The following is a 20257-nucleotide window of genomic DNA, read 5'->3' as shown; positions in this document are numbered from 1 at the left end:
GCTTTGTTCCTTGTTCAGGTAGAGCAAGAATTTAAAGATAGTTGGACGCTTGCAAAGCAATGTAAGAATCCCATAGACAGACTTCCCTGGTAGTCTGGTGGTTAAGAATCCACCTACCAGTGCAGAGGACATGGGTTTGATCCCTGGTTCAGGAAGATTCCACATGCCAAGGGGCAGCTAAACCCGCACGCCACAAGTACAGCGTGAGTCCGCGTGCCCTAGAGTCTGAGCTCCGCAACAAGAGAAGCCCGCACAGTCAGAAGCCCTCACACTGCAAGTAGAGAAAGCCAGCGTGCCTCAACGAAGACCCAGCACGGCCGTTAACAAACAAACAATTCTTTATAAAAACCCATAGGCACCCACTTACAAGACATCAGGTTCTCTACAAAGTGCTCGTCAAGGGCCCCTGTGCTGCGTCACCCCAAAGGCTCAGCTAAAGTGACTGTCTGTGATTGCAGAGAACATTAGTAACCAAAATCAAAGTATTACAGCATAGTAATGAAGCATCCGGGCTTTGGGGCAGAGCAGACCTGGTTTAAATTTTAAGTCTGCAATTTGCTATGAGTGCTTAGACGTCATGAAACTTCTCCAGTCCTCAGTTTCCCCATCAGAAAATAGGGATGATAGTAATGCTGTCTTGCTCCTGACGTTTTTGTGAGAATTGAAGGAGATGATGTTAGGGCAGCTCATGGCAGTGTGGCAGGTACAACACCAGTGCTGTATGAATCATAGCTGTTAAGAGCCCATTATTGAGCTTTTCAGAAACTTCTGCTTCTCACCTTGCTATCTTTTAAGACCTCTCTGGATGTCTTTTAGAACCCAACCCCATAACTTCTTTAATGTTTATTTATTTGGCAGTGCCAGGTCTTAGTTGCAGTATGTGGGATCTTCAGTGGCGGGAAGCAAAGTCTTCGTTGCAGCATGTGGGGGGATCTAATTCCCTGACTAGGGATCGAGCCCAAGCCCACTGCCCTGGGAGCACGGCGTCTCAGTCACCAAAATTCTTCACTTATTTGGCTGCATGAGTGATGTCTGTGTTAGTTTGCTAGGGTTGCTGCAACAAAATACAGGAGACTTGAGTGGCTTCAACGAGAGAAGTCTGTTTTCTGACAGTTCTGGAGGCTGAAAGCCCAGGATCAAGGTGTCAGATGGTTGGGTTTCTCTGAGAGTGCTCTCCTTGGCTCGCCTTCTGCTGTGTGCTCATGTTACCACTTCTCTGTGGGCACACGTGCCTCTGGATTCCTCATCTCAGAAGGACTCCACTCAGGCCGGATTGGAGCCCATCCTTGTGACCTCATTTGTCACTTTCACTTTTCACTTTCATGCACTGGAGAAGGAAATGGCAACCCACTCCAGTGTTCTTGCCTGGAGAATCCCAGGGACTGGGAAGCCTGGTGGGCTGCTGTCTTTGGGGTCGCACAGAGTCGGACACGACTGAAGCGACTTAGCAGCAGTAGCAGCGTCACTTTAAATTAGACTTCCCTGGCGGCTCAAATGGTGAAGAATCCGCCTGCAATGCAGGAGACCCGGGTTCAATCCCTGGGTTAGGAAGATCCCCTGAAGAAGGAATGGCAACCCACTGCAGTGTTCTTACCTGGAAAACTCCATGGACAGAGGAGCCTGGCGGGCTACTGTCCATGGGGTCACAAAGAGTCAGACACAACTGAGTGACATTTTAAAGGCTATATCTAAATACAGTCTCATTCTGAGGCACTAGGGTTGGGCTTCACCATGAATTGGGGGTTGCGGGGAAGCAAACACTATCTAACTCGTGACGCCACAAATAAATTATCTTCCACTGCATTGGAAAATAACCATTGTTGAGAATTCCCTAGCACCTGTGGTTAGGGCTCCACATGTCCACAGAAGGGGCCACCAGTTTGATCCCTGGTCCGGGAACTAAGATCCCGCAAGCTGTGGTGTGGCTAAAAATAAAAAGAAAAGAATGATTTTCAAGAACAATGGCCTGAATGGAAAGTATGGTTGAGGAATTTTAAGGTGTCTTCTAGCCACTAAACTGCAGTGACTTTGCAGCTTATATAGCAAGTTAATGTATTGTGTGTAAAAATATTTAAGAGGTCCAGTTTAAGGCCTTATAATTGATATGTAATATTTTTTAAATATCTCTGACAATAGGCAGCACGTATTTTTAAGAACACATGGCTGTTGAAAAATACCTTTTGGTGTCATTCATTGAACCAGGAGTTAGGGAACTTTCATGTGTGTACCATAGGATATGTAAAATAAAGTATGTATTAACTGGACACCGGTTCAGGGTTAAAGGTTAGGGGACACACTGAGAAAACTCCCTGCTCTCTGCTTAAGAAAGTGCCAGAAATGTCCCCAAGTGAGTTCACTTGTCCCCAGGTGAGTTGTCAGTTAAATGCTCGGTAATGAGATAATGAGGCTTGCGTGGTCACGATTGCCTCTGAAGCCCAGAGTTAGGATTTTGAACTTGTGATAGTTAGCTGTCATAAAACTGGGAGAAAGGGATGTGGTATAATCAGGAAAAACAGCCCCATAGGTGGCCCACTGCAGCATTCCAGACAAGTGGAAGGGGAGAGACCATGAGGAAGTACTGTGATGGCAGAGCGATATTAAAGAAAGGCACTCCACCAGGAAACAAGCTTTTAGTTACCAAAGGGGAAAAGTGAGGAGGAAGGGATGAATCAGGAGTATGAGGTTAACAGATGCAAACTACTGTATGTAAAATAGATGTGGACCTACTGTATACCACAGGAAACCATATTCAGTATCTTGTAATAACCTATGCTGCTGCTAAGCCGCTTCAGTCGTGTCCAACTCTGTGCGACCCCAGAGACGGCAGCCCACCAGGCTCCCCCTTCCCTGGGATTCTCCAGGCAAGGATACTGGAGTGGGTTGCCATTTCCTTCTCCAGTGCATGAAAGTGAAAAGTCAAAGTGAAGTCGCTCAGTCGTGTCCGACCCTTCGCGACCCCGTGGACTGCAGCCCGCCAGGCTCCTCCATCCATGGGATTTTCCAGGCAAGAGTACTGGAGTGGGGTATAATGGAAAATAATTTAAATATATGTTTATATACATGCTGGGCTTCCCCAGTTGCTCAGCGAGAAAGAGTCCACCTGCACACTGTTTACAATAGCCAGGACATGGAAGCAACCTAGGTGTCCATCGGCAGACAGATGGATAAGGATGTGGTGGGACATATATACAATGGAATATCACTCAGCTATAAAAAAGAACATGTTTGAGTCAGTTCTAATGAGCTGGATGAAACTGGAGCCTATTATACTGAGTGAAGTAAGTCAGACAAAGAAACACCAATACAGTATATTAACGCATATATATGGAATTTAGGAAGACAGTAACATCGATCCTATAGGCAAGACAGCAGAAGAGACAAAGATGTAAAGAACAGACTTTTGGACTCTGTGGAGAAGGCAAGGGTGGGATGATTTGAGAGAACAGCATTGAAACGTGTGTATTACCATATGTGAAATAGATGACCAGTGCAAGTCCGATGCATGAAGCAGGGCCCTCAAAGCCGGTGCTCTGGGACAATCCAGAGGGATGGGGTGCGGAGGGAGGTGGGAGAGGGGTTCAGGTTGGGGGGACACGTGCACCCATGTGTGAGTCATGTCGCTGTATGGCAAAAACCACCACAATATTGTCAAGAAATTATTCTTCAATTAAAATAAATAGATGAAATTTTTAAAAAAGAATCCGCCTGCAATGCAGGAGACCCGGGTTCGATCCCTGGGTTGGGAAGATCCCCTGGAGAAGGAAATGGCAACCCACTCCAGTATTTTTACCTGGAGAACCCTATGAACAGAAGAGCCTGGAGAGCTACAGTCCTTGGGGTCACAGAAGGTCAGGCATGACTGAAGCAACTGAGCATGCATGCATACATACGTTCATACATATATATATAGAGAGAGAGAGAGTTGGAAAACTTTGCTGTACGCTTGAAACTAATATTATAAATCAACTGTACTTCAATTACAGAAAAAGGAAGGGTTCTCTGAGAAGGATCTGACCAAGAGTAATTTCAAAGAATTCCATATACCTCTGGTTTGAGACTTAAGATAGTGATGGGTTCCATCCGATCCCAAAGTTAAACAGAACTTTGAAGCCAGGGCCTGTATATGATGGTGGCAGTGTTGTTACAGTGACTAAGACTAGGATACTCAGGAGGGGGTTCCCTGGTGGCCCAGTGGTTAAGAATGCACCTGCCAGGCCAGGGGATATGGGTTCAATCGGTGGTCCGGGAAGCTCCCACATACCGCAGAGCAGCCAAGCCTGTGCGCTGCAACTGCTGAGCCCACGTGCTGCAAGTACTGAAGCCCTTTCACCCTAGAGCCCGTGCTCCACAACAGAGAAAGCCCGCACGCATTAACAAAGACCCAGCACAACCAAAACTAAAAATAAACAAGTAAAAAAAAAAAAGGACACCCAGCATGGGAGTGAGGCACCACCAGATATTCACGATCAATCCTTACCATAAGGAGAATGCAAAAAAATCCTTCATTTACGAAAGGTTACTTATTCCCCACCCAAAGAATATTTTGGTTTCTGTTAAATAATCATCAGGACAAACAGGACTGAACTGTAACGGGGGAAAACTCCTTGTTTAACGTTTGTCTTTCTTTCAGGCCTCTTTTTCGTGGAAGTTCAGATGTCGACCAGCTAGGAAAAATCTTGGAGTAAGTAGTACCTGTAATTAATTTTACACCCGTGTCTGTAGCATTAGAACATTTACGGTGACCTTCCTCTGACGTTCATATAATACGTTTATCTCTTGTCTCTCCTTCCCCAAGCTGCTGCTGCAGACACTGTTACTATTTGTGTGGTGAGTGGGGATGTGGTAGACGTGCCGTTTCGTGCAGAGCCCGTCATGACGTGTGGCCTGACTGCTCTGCCCTGAAAGCTTGTGTGTTGCTCGTGTGGCTCTTTTGGCAGCTCCCCTTTGCTTGGCTGAGCTCCCGTTCTTTAGTTCTGTTGTGTTGTCTGCTTGGGGTCTTTTCAGATGCTTCCACCATCAGAGGGTGGGGCGCGCAGCCTAGTAACCCATCCTTATTCACTGGGCTTCGTGTCCCCATTGAACATCCTGTAATCAGCCAGGTTGGCTTTGCATTGTTTGGTTTTGTCTTCCTGGGCAAAGGATGGTCTGCTACTCAATTGATTTTTCTTTGAAACACTGAAAAAGGAAATAAGAATCCTAGGTTCCATTCCTCTATCTGTGGCTAAAGAGCGATGCAGTCTTGAGAAGATCACTTCGAACACTGGGTAGAGGACTTACCTGGTGCCCGGTGTTACATAAAAAATGCTTGTAAGAATGCTGGCTCTTGCTGTAATTCATTAATTGTTTCATCTTTTTGTTCTTCTTCACCTGAGAAGTGACACTTAGAGGTCCTTCCTTGTGCTCGAATTCTTTGGTTCCAGTTGTCTGTGACGTAGCTTCTTGATGATTTTCAGAGTGGCAATAAGTGTTTGCGTGTTTGTGCATGTGAGGCTGTGGATGCTTCTGTGTGTCTAGAATGTGAAGAAGAGGCTTTTCTTCTCCCAGAGCATGCAATAGGGCATCCTTTGCCGAGCTCCATCAGGACTGGAGTGACAAGAAAAGAAATGGGAGTTCTAGAACCAAAAATAGCTCCAGTCATTGGTCTGTACCATTTGATAGGAATCCCCATGGTTATTATGATATTCAGGCTGCAAAACTGATAAAAAGGCATTATGTTTTAACACTGTCGTCTCGTGCATAGCTGCTGAAGACACTTGGGATAAAACGGGAACCTGAGTTTGTTCTTTTGGTGACTAGAAGCAGCTGCAGCAGGCTTCTGCGAGTGCCAACCTCACTGCTGAGTGTCAGACCCAGTGGCTTTCAGGCCTGAAAAGTACATGCGCTCCTTTCACTGTCTGGGGGCTTCCCAGGTCTAGGACAGGTACCACAGCGACTGCCCCTGCCGCTGCTACTGTCCACTCTGTAGGATGGACCAACTCAGGACCAAACCTGCACGAGACTCTGCTTCTGGATGTCCGGTTCTCCGGTCATTCAGGGATGAACTCCCATCTGTTCTTGCCTATCCCTGTTGAGTATGTTTTGCGTGCATGTGATCGTGAAGAGGAAACCGTGAGAGTCAGGCCTACCCGTGACCCTCTTGTTAAAAGTAAGAACACTCTTGACTGAAGCCAGCTTGCCAGACCCCGAAGTCCTTCACGTGCTTTTTCTAGCTGACCCCGTTTGGGTGTTCTGTCTGCCTCCAGCGCCCTTCTTAACACTGCTGGTGCCCCAAGTGCGTGAAGCCCATGAGATGGACCAGAAGGAACCTCTGACAGGCACATTTGATTGAAGCCAGTTCCACTTCTGGCAAAGGCCTGAGATCTCGGTTGCCCATAGAAAAGAAGCCATGACGCTCGATACGTTTTGTGCCTTTAGATTTTACTTCTTGATTTCTGGCCTTGCGTCACTGTAATTCTCTTCAGTTTCCTCCGAAGGCTTTCGTTACTTTGGCATAGAGAAAAGGGACAATGCTGCACCCTAGTGTCCCTTTGAAGTACTTGAAAAATAATTTCTATCCCAGCCATTCATGCCATTTATAGGTTTTGTGGGCTTCCCTTGTGGCTCAGCTGGTAAAGAATCCACCTGCAATGCAGGAGACCTGGGTTTGATCCCTGGGTTGGAAAGATCCCCTGGAGCAGGGAAAGGCTACCCCACTCCAGTATTCTGGCCTGGAGAATTCCATGGACTGTATAGTCCATGGGGTCGCAAAGAGTTGGGACACAACTGAGCGACTTTCACTTTTATAGGTTTTGTGCTTTCCAATACAAATGTCAACTTTTAAGGCTTATATTCAGCTTGATCCAAATACTGAAATTCGATGCAAGCCCTTTTGAATGGACCTATTAGAATTTCACAACACTCATGTATGGACCATAAAAGTTCATAATAGATATTAAACTGAATATATTTTAAAGGGAAGCCATATTCACATTCTCTTAAGGGGAAAAGTCTTTCTGTGTTTAGAAAGATTTATACTTTCAAAGGATAGCAAGTACTTTGAAAGTGAAACTGAGTGCTTTTAATCCGTGCCATTTTAGAGCATTTTTAAGAGCAGAGTCACAGTAAAATGGAAATAAAATACTGGATTTGGAGTAAGCTCTCTCCAGCCTCTGGGCTGAACTCTCTCGTGTGGCTTTAACTGTTCATTTTATTCCTCATCTTAAGTTTCCCCACCTATATAATGAAAATAATAATATCTAAGCTATATGTCTCAGGAGGTGGTAGATTTTAAAACACTTTTAAAAGTTATTTATATACATTTTGGGACACTGTTTTTCTGAGAACTTTTGGCATTCAGCTGCCAACATTGCCAGATTTAACTCAACATAAATATATTCAAAACTGCAAATAAAAAAAGATTTTCAATTTGTACTAAGAGTTGTTATAATTGATTTCTAGGTAACTGGTAACAGTACACAAACATATTGACATAAAAATGGCCAAAAAGCCAAAAATGAAAGAAAGAACAATGTTTTAAAGTTATTTAGTAAACATTCTTCTGTTCTTCCTCTGCCTGTCCCATTCTATCCAAACACACACACATTTTTTTTTTAATAATTAATGGTAACATTCTCGCTGTCTTCTTTTTATTCGTATTCTAGACCTTGCTATTGAATTTGTTTGTTGCTCAAGTTGTCGTTTCCCTTCATCTGTTTCAGTAATTGTGTCTGTGAGTCTCTCTATCTGCCTCTGTAACCTGGCTCTCCCTGTATGTCTGACACGGGTTGGGTAACAGTGACTTTGACCAGACACCCTGTGGCAGGCGTCTGCTCTTCCCAGGTGAGAGACCTGTGACCTGGGCTCTGTCAAGGTAAGAGAAGGGAAACAAAGTCCTGCAGAAATCTTGTGGAATTTACCACTACCTGTTCCTACACCCTGGAGACCCATTCAGGAGAACACCCCAACCACACCACCACCCAGGCCTCTCAGGCCCAGTAAGTACTGGCCAAGAAGACCATAATGCCAGGCAGCACCATTTCTAACTGTAGTCGAAGAGTTTGCTCAGTATTTGAATAGCCATATATTCTGTCCGCTAAACTCTAATTTTTCTTGCGGTTGTGGTTTAGTCGCTAAGTTGTATCCGACTCTTTGCAACCCCACGGACTATAGCCCACACCAGGCTCCTCTGTCCATGAGATTTCCCAGGGAAGAATACCGGAGCGGGTTGCCAGTTCTTTCTCCAGAGGATCCTCCTGACGCAGGGATTGAACTGCATCTCTTAAATCTCCTGCCATTGGCAGGCAGATTCTTTACCGCTGCACCAACCAGGGTTCAGAATTAATCAGAGTCTATATGAGATATAAGCTCTTGCTCCCCCCGAATTTCCTTGTTCCACCCTACTTACTACCTGTATATAAGTTATAAGGAACATCTACATAATGTATAAGGCCACAGACCTACTAATAGTTGTGAAGAACCTTAAGTCACACACCCATAGAACTCATCAGTTGATATTTTCAGTGTGTTGCGACACATTGCCTGCACATTTTAGATTAATAACGTTATTTCCCTCTTATGATACTAATGGGTAATGCATTGATATTGATATGCATTGATACGCAGTACGTTGATACTGATATTGACAGATCCTGTGTGCCAGGCATTGTGCTGTGCATTTTATAGAAATCATTGCTGATCCTTAACACCACAAATTATTATCCTTGTCATATAAATAAAGACTCACTGAGACACAGAAGTTACATAATTTGTTCTTACCTACCGATAAGGCAAGTTCAGGCTTTGAACCCAGTTCTGCCTGTTTCCAAAGCTTGTGCTGCTTTTATATCAGTTCTTTCTCTGCATTTCTGATCCTAGGATGAGTCTCAGAGGAAACAGAAGATAACAGGTTTTTTAATGAATTGTTTGCTCACTTTGCAATAACAAAAAAATAATTGTATAAGACATGTAAATAAGTGAAATTTATAATATGTAATAAAGAAGTTAAATTTGATATTAAATGATAAAACAGTGTTTGTGTTACGCAGAACTAACATAGCTTTTAGCCTCATTTGGGGGGTCTGACTCTAATCTGTGTAATTTCTGTTTGAGGACTCATTCTTTAACCCAAAAATGCAACCAAGTTTACGTGTCAACAAATCATGTTAGATGAGCATCCTAAAAGTGTGTCAGTACAGGAGTGTTTGATCAGGACAGAAAAAGCTGTCTGGGGCATAAAGGAAAACATGATGTGCCCGTGCGGGCCCCCTTTGAGGATTTAGATCCTGGTCTGACAGTGTTTCGGGGCTTCTTGGTAATAGTTTCCGTTTCTGCGTGATCTCGTACATTTCACAGCTGCTGCCGGAGTGATCGCGTTTGTCTCTTCTCAGCGGCTTTTATAATTCTCCTGTGAGACTGCCCTCCGCCCCAGGATCACCGTACTGCAGTAGCACAGAGAAGAGTCCTGCCAGACAAGTGGTGGGCTCCTGGGGCTCTGAGTTCCCCCAGGCCCCTCCCTTAGACTTCACCCTCTTCTGGAATTGGTAGAAAAATCGCTTCAGGACAATAGCTCATGCTCACGTTCACCTGTGGTTCTTTTGTAGCGTGATTGGACTCCCAGGAGAAGAGGACTGGCCTAGAGATGTTGCCCTACCCAGGCAGGCTTTTCACTCAAAATCTCCTCAACCAATTGAGAAGTTTGTAACAGACATTGATGAACAAGGCAAAGACCTACTTCTGGTAAGTTCACCCAATGCAGGGTTGGTCTTCTCTGCGCTCATGAATAGAACTCATCAGCTAATATTTTTAGTGTGCTGGTGATGCATTGCCTACACGTTTTAGATTAATGACGTCACTTTCCTCTTAGGATGATAATGGGTAGTGCATTGATAATGATACGCATTGATCTTGCATTGATATGCAATGAACTGTTACTGCTATTGAGAAGTCCTACATCCACCCTGGGCGCTGGGCACAGCATCAGTTCAGCCTCACATGCCACAGCCTCACAGGACAGAGCCAGAATCTCTCTGCAGCTTTCATTTTTACCCCTGTGGCAGCTAGTGACTTTTGATTCTGCATTGTCTTCAGGTCCTATAGAAAGGGAAAGAGTCTGATTCACACCCTTTCATTCTGCCATTTTTTAATGTTCTTTTGAATGCAGCCTTAGAATCCTCTGGATTCGTCTAAACATATGCTTCAGTAGAAGTAAATATTATGTTTCCTTGTTTACACTTTCCTGCTACTTTAAGCAGCTTGTTTGGCATTTTAAATGTGTCTCTTCTTAAACAGGCACATCTTTAGAAAGATGTTTTTCCAAAGGAACCAAATAGCAAGACTCCTTCCAGTTACTGATTTATTTAAGAAGTATTGAACGTGCCCTGACATATAAAATACCTCACCAAAAACAAAGGTCTATGCCCTGTTTGAGACTCAAACTCATATACTTGGCTTTGTACATAATTCCCTGTACTTGGAGACCAGGGCAGAGTGGACAAATGTACCTCTTGGACTATTCCTGGTGTCTGGGACCCAGTGAGTAGTAATGAGTGTATTCTTTACCAGCCAAATGAGCAACCTTTGATATCTAGCCAAGAACGTGCTCCTAGACTCAGAGGAGCCAGGGCTCCCATTCTGTCAGTGTATTACAAATTTTAGGTACAGACCTAAGAGTCTATAAGTCCGAGGAGAAATGTTATGCTTCAGCTCGGTATGGACACAGCCATTGATTGGCCTGTTTGGAGAGCCATGGATTTTTCCCAGTGAAAGCCCTAACTCCATCTCCACCTGATGGCAGCTCATTTCCTGATGGTTAGGCAAAAGTTCCCTCCACTGCCAAATTACAGATGAGGACAGCCCTATTCCCTCCCTGCTGTTTCTTTGTAAGACACTCACTAAGGACTTTGGCCCTCATCCTTTGAGATAGATTAATTAGAAAGGAGAACATTGACCTAGACAAAGGCTCACTGTATACTGCATACATACCCAGTGGTTTACCTGCTATTGAGGAAATTTCTTCCTTGATTTCTCTTACATTTCACAGCTCATTTGGGGGGTGGGGGGTCTGATTCTAATCTCATGTAATTATTGTTTGGGGAATCGTTCTTTAACCCAGAATGCAACCAAGCATGTATTTGCATTACCTTAAGAAAAGGAGATTTGATGGGTCGCTTCTGGTGGCCTGCAGATGGAGCGCCGTCCAGAGTACGTCACTGTTCTGTGCATCGCCTTCTCTTACCAATTCTGCTCTTCCCTGCCCTTCACTCCACCTCGTTGCTTCTTCTCGGTCCTGCTGTCTGTTCCCCTTAACATCAGCTGGTCCCTTGCCTACCAGAACTCACTAATTCACGGAGCCTTCCCACTGCAGTCCCTCTGCCAGCATTTTCCCTGCCTCTGTTCTCTTCATCTGATTCTTACAGAGAGGAATCTGGCTGGCACACCTCACCCTTTTGCTGCCAAACCATGGTATGTGTTGGTACCTAAGGCCAAGCTGCACTCCTGGCCCAATCAGCTGTGCTAGGAGGGGGTGAGGACTACCTGATATAAAATATAGCCACCATAGGCTTTCCTTTTCAGCAGAAACTTTGAATGAAATGTTTCTCTTAGTAGATGGTTCTGGGTAGAGAGTCACAATGATGAACAACTTTAAGTAAAGTAACCCGCTGTTTCAGCTACTGGAACATCCAAAGACAGCCCCAAAGATTTCCTGGCCCCAACGTCAGTAGGAATGACCGAGAAGAACTTAAAATTTAAAGATAACAGACAATCCCATGTGTTCATTCAAGGTCCCCTGATAGCGGTGGTGGCTTTCAAAGTCAGACTACAGGTGCTAATCCAAAGAAGTAGCAGGAGACGAAAAAGGAGCAAAGAAACCTACCAAAGAGAGAAGGAAGTCGGGAGATAAGGAGTAGCAGCAGAGATTAGAAGAGCAGAGGAGAGGAATAAAAAGCAGAGCTTGGACTCCCCTGCTGGTCCAGTGGTTAAGAATCCGGCCATCAATTCAGGGGGACATGGGTTCGATCCCTAGTCTGGGAAGATCCCTCAAGCCACAGAGCAACTAAGCCCGTGTGCCGCAACTACTAAAGCCTGCATGCCCTAGGGCCCATGCTCCACAATGGGAGAGGCCACCGCAGTGAGAAGCCTGTGCACTACAGCTGGAGAAAGCGCCCACACGGCGGCAAAGGCCCAGCACAGCCCACAGTCAATTTTAAAAACATTTAAAAAGCAGAGCCAGTAACATCATGACCAGCTAAGGGTTAAGCGTGAAGCATAATATGCACAGACATTCAGGGAAAGGACAGTCCAAGACCTTAAACCTCAGAACTATCTAAAAGCTCTCACCATTTCATCTTAGAGGGACACGAGCTAGAACTGTAAAGCTGAGAAAGCAGGCCATTCAGTACAAGAGAGGCCCCTGCGACCCTCAAAGTACTGTTCCTCTATTGAAAATGTTTTACGGAGGAGGTCAAGGGAAAGGAAAAGTGTTGACAATTAACATTTTAAAGTTTAACGCTTAAAGAGTAATCCTTCATTTCTATCTGAAAAAAGGTCGACTTTATATGATGCTTCAGTCATACGTGTATGGATATATACATCAACATTTATAAACACTCTTATGTACATCTGTAAGGAAAGTAGTGTGAAGTAACAAGACGGTTCAGGGGAAGAATTACTTTCAGCAACCCAAACTTACATATCTTTACAAGTTTTGCCCCGTTGATCGTGATTAACTTTGGAGGCTGGGTACGTCCTCCAGACATGATGCTCTTGTAGAAAAGAAGGTTTGGAGTTCTTGCGATCTAACTGCTTTCAGAGCCTGAGGTCGTACTTCTTTTTTTTTTTTTTTTTTTTTGGATACTTGTATTCGTCTGCTTCTGCTGCATAACAAACAACCAAAATAAATATCTCACTAGCATTCAGCAGTAAACCTTTGTCTCCTGCTCATGGGTCTGCACACTGCCAGAGACAGCTCTGTGAGTCATCTAAAACAACTCGTCTTCAGCCAGTGGGTCAAGTACTGGTCTTCCCCATGTGTCACATTCTGGGACCCAGGCCAAAGGGATTTTGGCTTCCTGGGGAGTGTTTTTCTCATCATAGAAGGAAGGTAGGTCCTCCCAGAGGGGCAAGCAGAAACATACGATGCCCCTAACGGCCTAGGTAGGCTTGGCAAAAGTACCTTGCTATTTCTGTCCATGTTCCATTGGCCGATGAAAATTACGTGGCCGAGGCCAACTTTAATAGAACAAACATTCCCCCAATGGAGGCAGAGAAGGAAAGAAAGGAAATTTGTGTTGGAAAATGATCCAAATGCACTGTAGTAGTCAAGTAGCAATTCCAAAAGCTCGTTTTAAGTCAATTATTTGGCAAGCAAATTATATTTTTTTGCAGAAACAACATTATTACACAAGAGTTTGAAATTAATTCTCAAAATAGCCAGTTGCTCTGTTGAATTACAGCAATAATAAGACTCAAGCACTTTTTCTAACAATATTTCTGTAGGACAAAATGTGTCACAACCTCCAGCTTGAGATTGTCACACACACGCCCTGCCGTAGGCTAAGGATTTCTCCTTCTCTCTACCACGCTCCCAGCTCTAAGCCATCAGTGTCGTGTGGGAACAGGGCTTCCTCCCAGATAATCCTCTAGGGATGTCTCTATCTTGGACATATTTCCACAGCTTTTTTTCCCTTCTTTCCTATGTCCTGGGAATTAAACTAGCGGCTTCCTTTTCTAGTGCCACTACGTAATTTTCTCCTTCTTGGACTCTGGGAAGAGAGAACTCAGGCTCAAGAATTTTGCCCCTGCTTTCCTGTCCTTTTTGAGAATTCAGCGCTTGTAAAGCTTTTCTCAAGATGTTTATTGCTATTAGAGACAGTAGAACAAGCTCCTTCCTCTGCTTGTTGTTTGGATCTAATTTTCAGAAGACAGGTTGGCATCCATGGACTGGTAGGGAGCTCAGGATAAATAAGATTCGGGGGGACCCAAAAATTCACTTGATGTTAAGTGTAGAATTTTCTGTTTGTACTTTTCTAGGTCAGTTGTATTCAGCAGAGTTTTAGGAATCGCTAATCCAATCAGGGCTGTGAAAGACTCAAGGGCTCAAATTAAATGGGAGAGGTCTATATAATTGTGGTGATGTTAAAGCTAGATTACATACAGCAGGGGTCCCCAGCCTCTGGGCCACGGACCAGTACCTGCTGTCAGATCAGTGGTTGCATTCGATTAAAAATAAAGTGCACCATAAACGCAATTCCCTTGAATTGTCCCCAAACCATCCCACCTCCACCCCTATCCGTGGAAGAACTGTCTTCCACGAAACCAGTCCCCGGTGCCAAAAAGGTTGAGGACCACTGACATAGAAGACTGAAATTCAGAGACATTTGAGACCCCAGCCCACTTCAGCGGACACTGTCACAAGGATGGAGGAGCTGGCATAGCTTCTCTGCTCCCTGGGAGCTCCGGAGGCAGTGGTGTGGACAGGTGGGATGTTACTCATCACTAGTTAGTGCTGACCACCTGCTGGGCATGCGGGAGGAGTTGCTAGAAGGAGAGGAGGAGGAGTTGAAGAACAGGGTTGCCTGGGCTTGGAGTGGAAATGGAAGGAACTGAAATTAGAGGAATGTTAATAACTGATTGTGTACGAGCAGCTTAGGAAGACAGATGGCTGCTTTCCTCCTTTCACCTTCTACCTGCACTTGGTCAGCAGCCCTGAAATAGAGTTTAGTGACTTGAATTGAATCTAATGGTCTCCCTGTACGGCCACTGCTAGCCCCTGTGGCACCTTGACGTGAATTAGAAGGAAGGCATCTCTCCCTCCAGGCAGCACAGCCCTAGGGTGGGGTACATGACTTGCTAGTGGATCGGGATAATCAGGGTCTAGGTTTAGCCCTTACTTGTTGCCCCCTCCACTGGCCCCATGTTCAGTAATTAGCCTTACACCTGAACAAGGCAACCGCTTTCCATTCCCCGCTCATGGATAAAACTTGGGCAGAGTGAAAAATCAGGGTGAAGACTCACTATGGCACCAAGTTTGCTAGCATCGGAAAAATCACTTCCCTAACTAAAGTTATATGTATGCTGTAATAAGGGCTTCCCAGCTGGCTCAGTGGTAAAGAATCTGGCTGCCGAGCAGGAAATCTGGGTTCAATCCCTGGTTCAGGAAGATCCCCATCCCTGGGTTGAGAAGATCCCCTGGAGAAGGGAATGGCAACCCACTCCAGTATCCTTCCCAGGAAATCCCGTGGACTGAGGAGCTTGGCGGGCTACAGTCACTAAGAGTCAGATACAACTTAGCGACTAAACCACCACCACCACATGCTGTAATAATAATATGAATGAGCTGGAAAGAAATCTGGGTAGGTAACAGATCCTGAGGGGCAGTTTATACATTAGGGACATGTAAAAGATGAAGCAAAAGGAGAAGAGGACAGCAGAGGATGAGATGGTTGGATAGCATCACCGACCCAATGGACATGAATCTGAGCAAACTCTAGGAGATAGTGAAGGTCAGGGAAGCCTGATGTGCTACAGTCCATGGGTCGCAGAGTCGGACACAACTTATCAACTTAACGACAACGTAAGATGAGTACTCTCTGCGTTGTATTTAGTGTCCCTGGAAGTAGATATCCATTCTCATTATGCACGCTAAGTTGCTTCAATTGTGCCCGACCGTCTGAGACACTGTGGCCTGTAGCCTGCCAGACTCCTCTGTCCATGGGATTCTCCAGTCAAGAATGCTGGAGTGGGTTGCCAAGCCCTCCTCATAATACATGACAGTGAATAGATACGTAACTGTGTAAGCGTGTTTTATGGACGTGTTTTATGTCACTCTGTTATTTTTTCTCCATCACAGAAGTGCTTGACATTTAATCCAGCCAAAAGAATATCAGCATACAGTGCCCTGTCTCACCCATACTTCCACGATCTGGAGAGGTGCAAGGAAAACCTGGATTCCCACCTGCCACCCAGCCAGAACAGCTCGGAAATGAATACCGCCTAACCTGCCTTGAGTTGATCATCCAGAGAACCACCTCGGTGGCCGAGGGGTCCCCCGAGGAAGCCTTGCAGAGCTGTTGAGGATCGCCGGCTGGAGACCTTCTAGCTGCCGTCTTCCGGATGGGCTCTGCTTCTCCGAGGAAACCACCTCGTTTACTGTTCTGAAATCAATGCAAGAGTGATTGCAGCTTTATGTCCATTCGTTTGTTTGTCTGTCTGTCTGTTTCAAGAACCTGGAAAAACTCCAGAAGAGAAGCTGCTGACCCATTGTGCTGCCGTTGCATTTTTTTCTGATCTTGAATGCTGCCAGTGTGAAGTGAGCAACCTGGGCACAGCTGAGTGAGATTGTACATGTAATCTCTCTGTAGCTGCTGGGGCCCGATTTGGTACTTCTGAGTGAGTGTGTGTGCATGCGTGTGTGTGTGTGTGTGTGTGTGTGTGTGTGTGAGATTCTTGATCTCTTAAAAAGTGTTACTTTCTGTAAACAAGAAGAATTGAATTTTAAAGACTCAAAGTGACCGCTAAATAACAGGTGTCTGTTGACTAAAGGAGATCCACCAAAATGGGCTTCTCAAATTAGAAAATTGAGCCTGTGTCCTTAGCATTTCTTTTCTGGTCAAAAGCAGTCAATTCACTAGTGGTAAAGGGTTCACCGTCTAGGTGAAGTTTTATACACACAGCAAAAAAAGAGAAAATAATTCTAGTATCTTTTAAGAAGCCTGTTTCTGAAAACACATGTTCTATTTACTCTTCAAAAAGCTGCATTTACTCCTTGTCATTTTTAACCTATATAGTATGCTTGATTGTTTCTTTTAAAGAATACCCGTATAAGCTTGCTATAGATTTAGGGAGTGTACCTCAGCAAGGTAAAATTGTCAAAAAAAAAAAAAATAGACAAAGCCTTTATTTCCTGGTTTGGAATTTATTTCTTTTTTGGTTTTTGTTGTTGCTTTGTTTTGGTTTTGACTGTAGGAATTTTCAGGAACTGTTTGCTTTTCGAGTTGGGAGGATAGTTCTCTCTGACTAGAGGCAGGAATGCCATGTAAGTTTTCCTCCACCTTTTACACTGTCCTTCTTCTGCAGTGCACTGCCCAATTTGCAAAGTGTACATCTTTATCTGTCCCCCAGCGTGTCTAATGGATTCCACTAGCCTTACACAATTCATGACAGATCGCGTAGGCTGTTCTAATGCATCCCCTCCTTTCTTTCCTTCAGTGAACCTCTCATCAGTAGTTTGATTCCGATGATGGCTTATGGCTCCAGTTCCACAATCCTAACAGAATCTCACGTGTTCTCCCCCTGCTGCAATCTCCCTGGCATTCACTGTTGTTACCTAGGCAGTGAGCAGAAGACTGGTTCTTCTCCATCACTGAGACGTAGATTGCTTTAAAGTGTTACTTAGTGTTTTGCATTTTTATAGGCTATATTGTCAGTGTAGTATCTGAGGGAATGTCCTGAACTATGTTTTAGAAATGTATATTTACTCTGTAAAATTACCTGTTCTCCATCCACCAGGCTGTGCTTGCTTCTAGTGCCTTACGCACATTCCTCGCTCCCTGCAGAGCCAGCCTGACCTGGGCATTGTGAACAGCCTTACCGTTCCTCTTGCCATTTTTCTCTACAGTACTTCATATCCCATGCCATCTCTGCCGTCTACGTAGGTAGTGCTCAGTCGGCTCTAGTAATCAGAAGGCACAGAGATGAAGTATCCTTTGGTAAGTTTTAGCTCCCTTGGCTTTCCAATTCATGTTTTGTGTGTGTGCGACAGTTAGGCCGTGTTTAGCATTAGGGTCTTCAAAGAATGGACGTTGCCTCCTTCAGAAGGAAATGTTCTATATGATGTTTATGCATAATCGGGCCTTTCTGAGTTCTCCAGAACTTAATATTGTATATGACTATCCTGAACAAGAGAAAAATTAGGAGACTCTTCTCTTTGAGAGCTTTCTGGGTCGCGACCCATTCTTTTCTAAGATATATATATTGTTTAATATTGTTCTAATTCAATAACTTTAAGAACAGGAAAATTTTTGCTAAAGCAAGCTATGAATGAGAAGATGGGCCATAAGAATGTTTTTTTACAGTCTTCCTTGTGACAGCATCGATTATGTTTTGTCATCACTGTAAATGCTTGAGATATAATGGACCCAGAACATTCGAGGCAAACGTACTTGTGGTCCCCCCAGATAAGTGGAGGGGACCACAGATAAATGAGTTCTGCCTTTCCTTTGATTGGGGGTCAAAATAATAAAGACCAGGGGCCTGGAAATTGAATTTTAAAACACTGCCCTGATCCATCAGGAGCTTTTCAGTGAGTATCCATGGTTAGAATGAACATAACTTGGGTTTTGGCTTTTGCAAAAATTTTTCATAAGTTCACTCAAGAAAAATGCAGCTGTTCTAAACTGGAATTTTTCAGCATTCTTTAGCATTTTAAACACGTAGAAACTTCAACTTTTATTTCCAACATATGCTCCTGATTCATTTATTGGTGGTGTTTATAAAGAAAACTTCAAGCACGAACATTTAGATACTTGCCAAATTACCCTGTGAGAGGCAGAGTGAGAGGGCTTTTCGTCCTGTGTGAACTCGTTAAAAGAGTCTGTCCCCAGCTCCTCCATCCTCGTGGTGGTTGCACTTGAGTGATTACTTTTTTGTCTTCTGTCTCTCACATCCGGCTCACCACTTCTGAGACCCAGATCCCACACATGCACCTTTGCCATTAGGGCACTTTGAATCATAGAGCAGAACACAAGCTTACTGAATGCGGCTTATTCTTCTGTGACATATGGTTTCAGACGTCTCTGCCAAAAGCTAGGCAGTGATTAGCTGGAAAGGTCATATTGCCCCAGGGTCACACTGAAGCAGCTTATAGCACTAAGAAACAGGATGACAGACTTGAAATCACATTTGAATTTCTTACTAGGATTGGGACAAGAATATTTGCCCAGTCGTTTCTGTGTATTTCCATCTAGCGGCCCACGCATTGGGAACTGCTGTGCCAGGGTGGACTTTTAGCAGCCTACATGTAAAGAGTCCATTTAGGCATCCTAAGCTCTCACCTGGCAAAGGCTGTACCCTTATAATCTTAAAAACACAATCCCCAAGAGCTTGTCAGAACCCAGTGCACTGGAGCCTCCCACTTGGCCTCCCCCTTTGAAGTGGATGGGAACTCAAGGAGCTGAGAACCTGTTTTGGAAGAAAGCTCCAGGCCATTTTAGCCCCCTATGTTCTCATGCTTTTCTCTCAGGAAACACACATTTTGAAGGACTGACTTTTCACTTAGCCTCAGGTGACTTACACTAAAAATAGTTCAAAATATTCACCTGATTCTCAGCCTCTTCATTTTGGGCAAAAATGAAAATTTCAGAATGCATGGGATGTTACTATCTTAAATAAAGCATGGATCTTTTAATAGAGAAATTTATGATATGACTCCAGAATGTGATAGTATCCATCCTGGTGAGAAAAAACTTAAATATGACCAAACTTTTGAGTCTTAAATAGTGGATTTAAATTGAGTTTTTAACTAACTATGGCTACTTCTCTTAAACAAGGGTACCTATAAAAGTCAGTAATGACAATTCTTATTCCTTAATACAAATTAAATCATGTATGCTTCCTAATATCATAAACATACTAAAATTCTTCTCTGAAGAATTGCTTCTCTTTTTAAGTGACTTTACTGTAATTTTTATGGTAAGCACATGAGAGTGTCTCATTTTCCAAAAACAGGCCAATGCTGCATAGGTAGGTCTAGGAAAGAATAATGTTGAAAGTTAATAAGCCATTGTAGTTACTTAATTGTGTTAGTACAATTTCTTGGAACAGAAATAACTGAATATTATATATTCCAGATATTGATAGAATTCAAAAGAATGCTTAAAGACATAAAACAGTATCTTTATAAAAATAAAGATGTGATTATTTCTAAATTTTTTAAAAACCAGAAGATACTAGGCAGTGGCTAGAGGAAATTCTGGAGAAAATGAAGGTATTCAAAGAAGGATAGTTTCAAAGTTATGTATATTTTATTTAAAGTCACCTGGCAGCTATGAACATGATATGGCCAAAAACAAATTTTATGGAAAAGCCATTCCAAACAGTTATCATTTCAAAGGTTGAGCTAAGCAAGCTAAACTACCCCTATTCCTTCCACATTTCATGGGAAGAAGCAGCCATGTGAAGCTACTCTTGTTGTGTAAGCCTTAAAATGTTCGTTGTTAAAAACAATAAATTTTGTAAAGGTATATGTTTCCTATGCCACCAAGATTTTTGAAAACTTGTGAAA

The 20257-nt window shown here is 43.8% G+C and overlaps 1 protein-coding gene across 6 annotated transcripts in view; it reads left to right on the top strand.

The window, feature by feature from the left end:
* CDK6 (cyclin dependent kinase 6) overlaps positions 1 to 16557 on the top strand; it is a 259075-nt gene extending 242518 nt beyond the window's left edge. For 4 of the 6 annotated variants that reach the window (XM_069587399.1, XM_069587402.1, XM_069587401.1 and 1 more), the window contains exons 6-8: positions 4631 to 4681; positions 9579 to 9714; positions 15827 to 16557. In XM_069587399.1, the coding sequence (XP_069443500.1) occupies positions 4631 to 4681; positions 9579 to 9714; positions 15827 to 15973 (334 nt within the window). In that variant the 3' untranslated portion in view covers positions 15974 to 16557. The remainder of the gene's footprint in view (positions 1 to 4630; positions 4682 to 9578; positions 9715 to 15826) is intronic. The other 2 variants (XM_069587405.1, XM_069587404.1) reach the window with 1 other exon arrangement.
* The last annotated feature ends 3700 nt before the right edge of the window (positions 16558 to 20257 follow it).

The sequence above is a fragment of the Ovis canadensis genome, chromosome 4 (assembly GCF_042477335.2).
Source record: "Ovis canadensis isolate MfBH-ARS-UI-01 breed Bighorn chromosome 4, ARS-UI_OviCan_v2, whole genome shotgun sequence".
Taxonomy (NCBI): Eukaryota; Metazoa; Chordata; class Mammalia; order Artiodactyla; family Bovidae; genus Ovis; species Ovis canadensis.
This window is presented reverse-complemented; position numbering and strand designations above follow the sequence as displayed.